Here is a 1,232-nt window from a genome sequence, read left to right as displayed (position 1 = left end):
ACCAGGATTCCAGAAACCTTCTTCCCCTCCTCCTCCTGTCCATTTACTACCCTACAATGGATAATTGCTATCTGATTTCTATCCAATATATTGTTTCTTTCCTGTTTTTAAACTTCAAATGAATGAATTCATAGATTCATTTTAACTAGCTTTTGTTCAACATTTTGATTAGATTTATTCATGTTGCATGTAGCAGTGATTCATTATTATTGCTGTATAGCATTTACTCTAATGTGTGAAACAACTACAGTTATACCATTTATACATGCTACGATCAATGATTATGGGGTTTTTTAAAATTTTTATTTTCTTTCTGGATTCAGATCCTTTAATTGCATGTGCTGACAGAAGGCCAGGCCTCCCTCATCTACGGGTGGCATTGGAGTCTAGAGGAGGGGGCTGGCTCGGGGACCCAGGCCTCAGCACTTCTTAACTTGGGGTGTCTGAATGACCCAAGAGGAGACATTCTCCTCAAGGAGGCGGCTGAGGTGCTGGTTGTTGCCCAGTGCCCTCTGCACGTGCTCTGGGGTGATGCGCATCTTGTGGTTACTGAGAGCCTCCTTGCCTGCCAGATCCAGGATGTTGGACGTCAGGTACTCCAGAACGCCGGCCAGGAAGACTGGTGTGGCCCGGCTCAGGCGCTGGGCGTAGCAACCCTCTCGCAGGAGTCGCTCCACACGGCTGACTGGGAACTGCAGCTCGGCTCTCCTGGAGCGGGAGAGAGCGCGCCTCCGACCTCTAGAAGAGTTGCGGCGGCCTCGCCTCCCAGACATCATGTTCTTTGCTGGGTTCTGTCCTGCTGGCCTGGGTGCATCAGGACGCCAGTGCCTTCTCCTACCAAGTGTGCCTCTCACTGGTCAGGGAGCTGCCTATATGAAGGCTCAAACATTGTGATGTCAGTGGTGTCACCACACCCTGTTCAGGACTGGCCTAGAAACATCTATGACAGAAACCTGGTCTCCCCGTTGACTTGACCCTCTTTATGAGGGAACCCTTTCTTCTTGCCTTCACCGGTCTAGTACAAACGAGAAAATGTATGTTTTAATGGATACACTGCCCTGTCTTTAGGACATCCCACTCCAGGTTATCTGGTCCTAGCCTTCCATTGTCTTCTAGCTCTTGTACAGCCCTTTATAAATTGCTGGTTACTGACACACATACTGAATGCTTTGTCCAGTACAGGTCCAAAATAAAACCAATTTTTCCTCTAGTTACCCCTTTAAATATTATCA

The 1,232-nt window shown here is 47.8% G+C and overlaps 1 protein-coding gene across 1 annotated transcript; it reads right to left on the bottom strand.

The window, feature by feature from the left end:
- Nucleotides 1-281: 281 nt before the first annotated feature.
- On the bottom strand, nucleotides 282-855 carry LOC144236192 (histone H2A-Bbd type 1-like). The gene has a single exon (XM_077769802.1). The coding sequence runs from the start codon at nucleotides 774-776 to the stop codon at nucleotides 420-422; it is 357 nt and encodes a 118-aa protein (XP_077625928.1). The 5' UTR covers nucleotides 777-855; the 3' UTR covers nucleotides 282-419.
- Between the last annotated feature and the right edge of the window lie 377 nt (nucleotides 856-1,232).

Source organism: Crocuta crocuta, unplaced genomic scaffold, assembly GCF_008692635.1.
Source record: "Crocuta crocuta isolate KB4526 unplaced genomic scaffold, BGI_CrCroc_1.0 scaffold95, whole genome shotgun sequence".
NCBI classification, from domain to species: domain Eukaryota; kingdom Metazoa; phylum Chordata; class Mammalia; order Carnivora; family Hyaenidae; genus Crocuta; species Crocuta crocuta.
The sequence above is the reverse complement of the archived record's forward strand: the minus strand, read 5'-3'. Positions and strand labels throughout refer to the sequence as shown.

Coding starts and splice junctions, on each gene's coding strand:
- LOC144236192 (XM_077769802.1), bottom strand. CDS start 776: ATGATGTCTGGGAGGCGAGGCCGCCGCAACTCTTCTAGAGGTCGGAGG.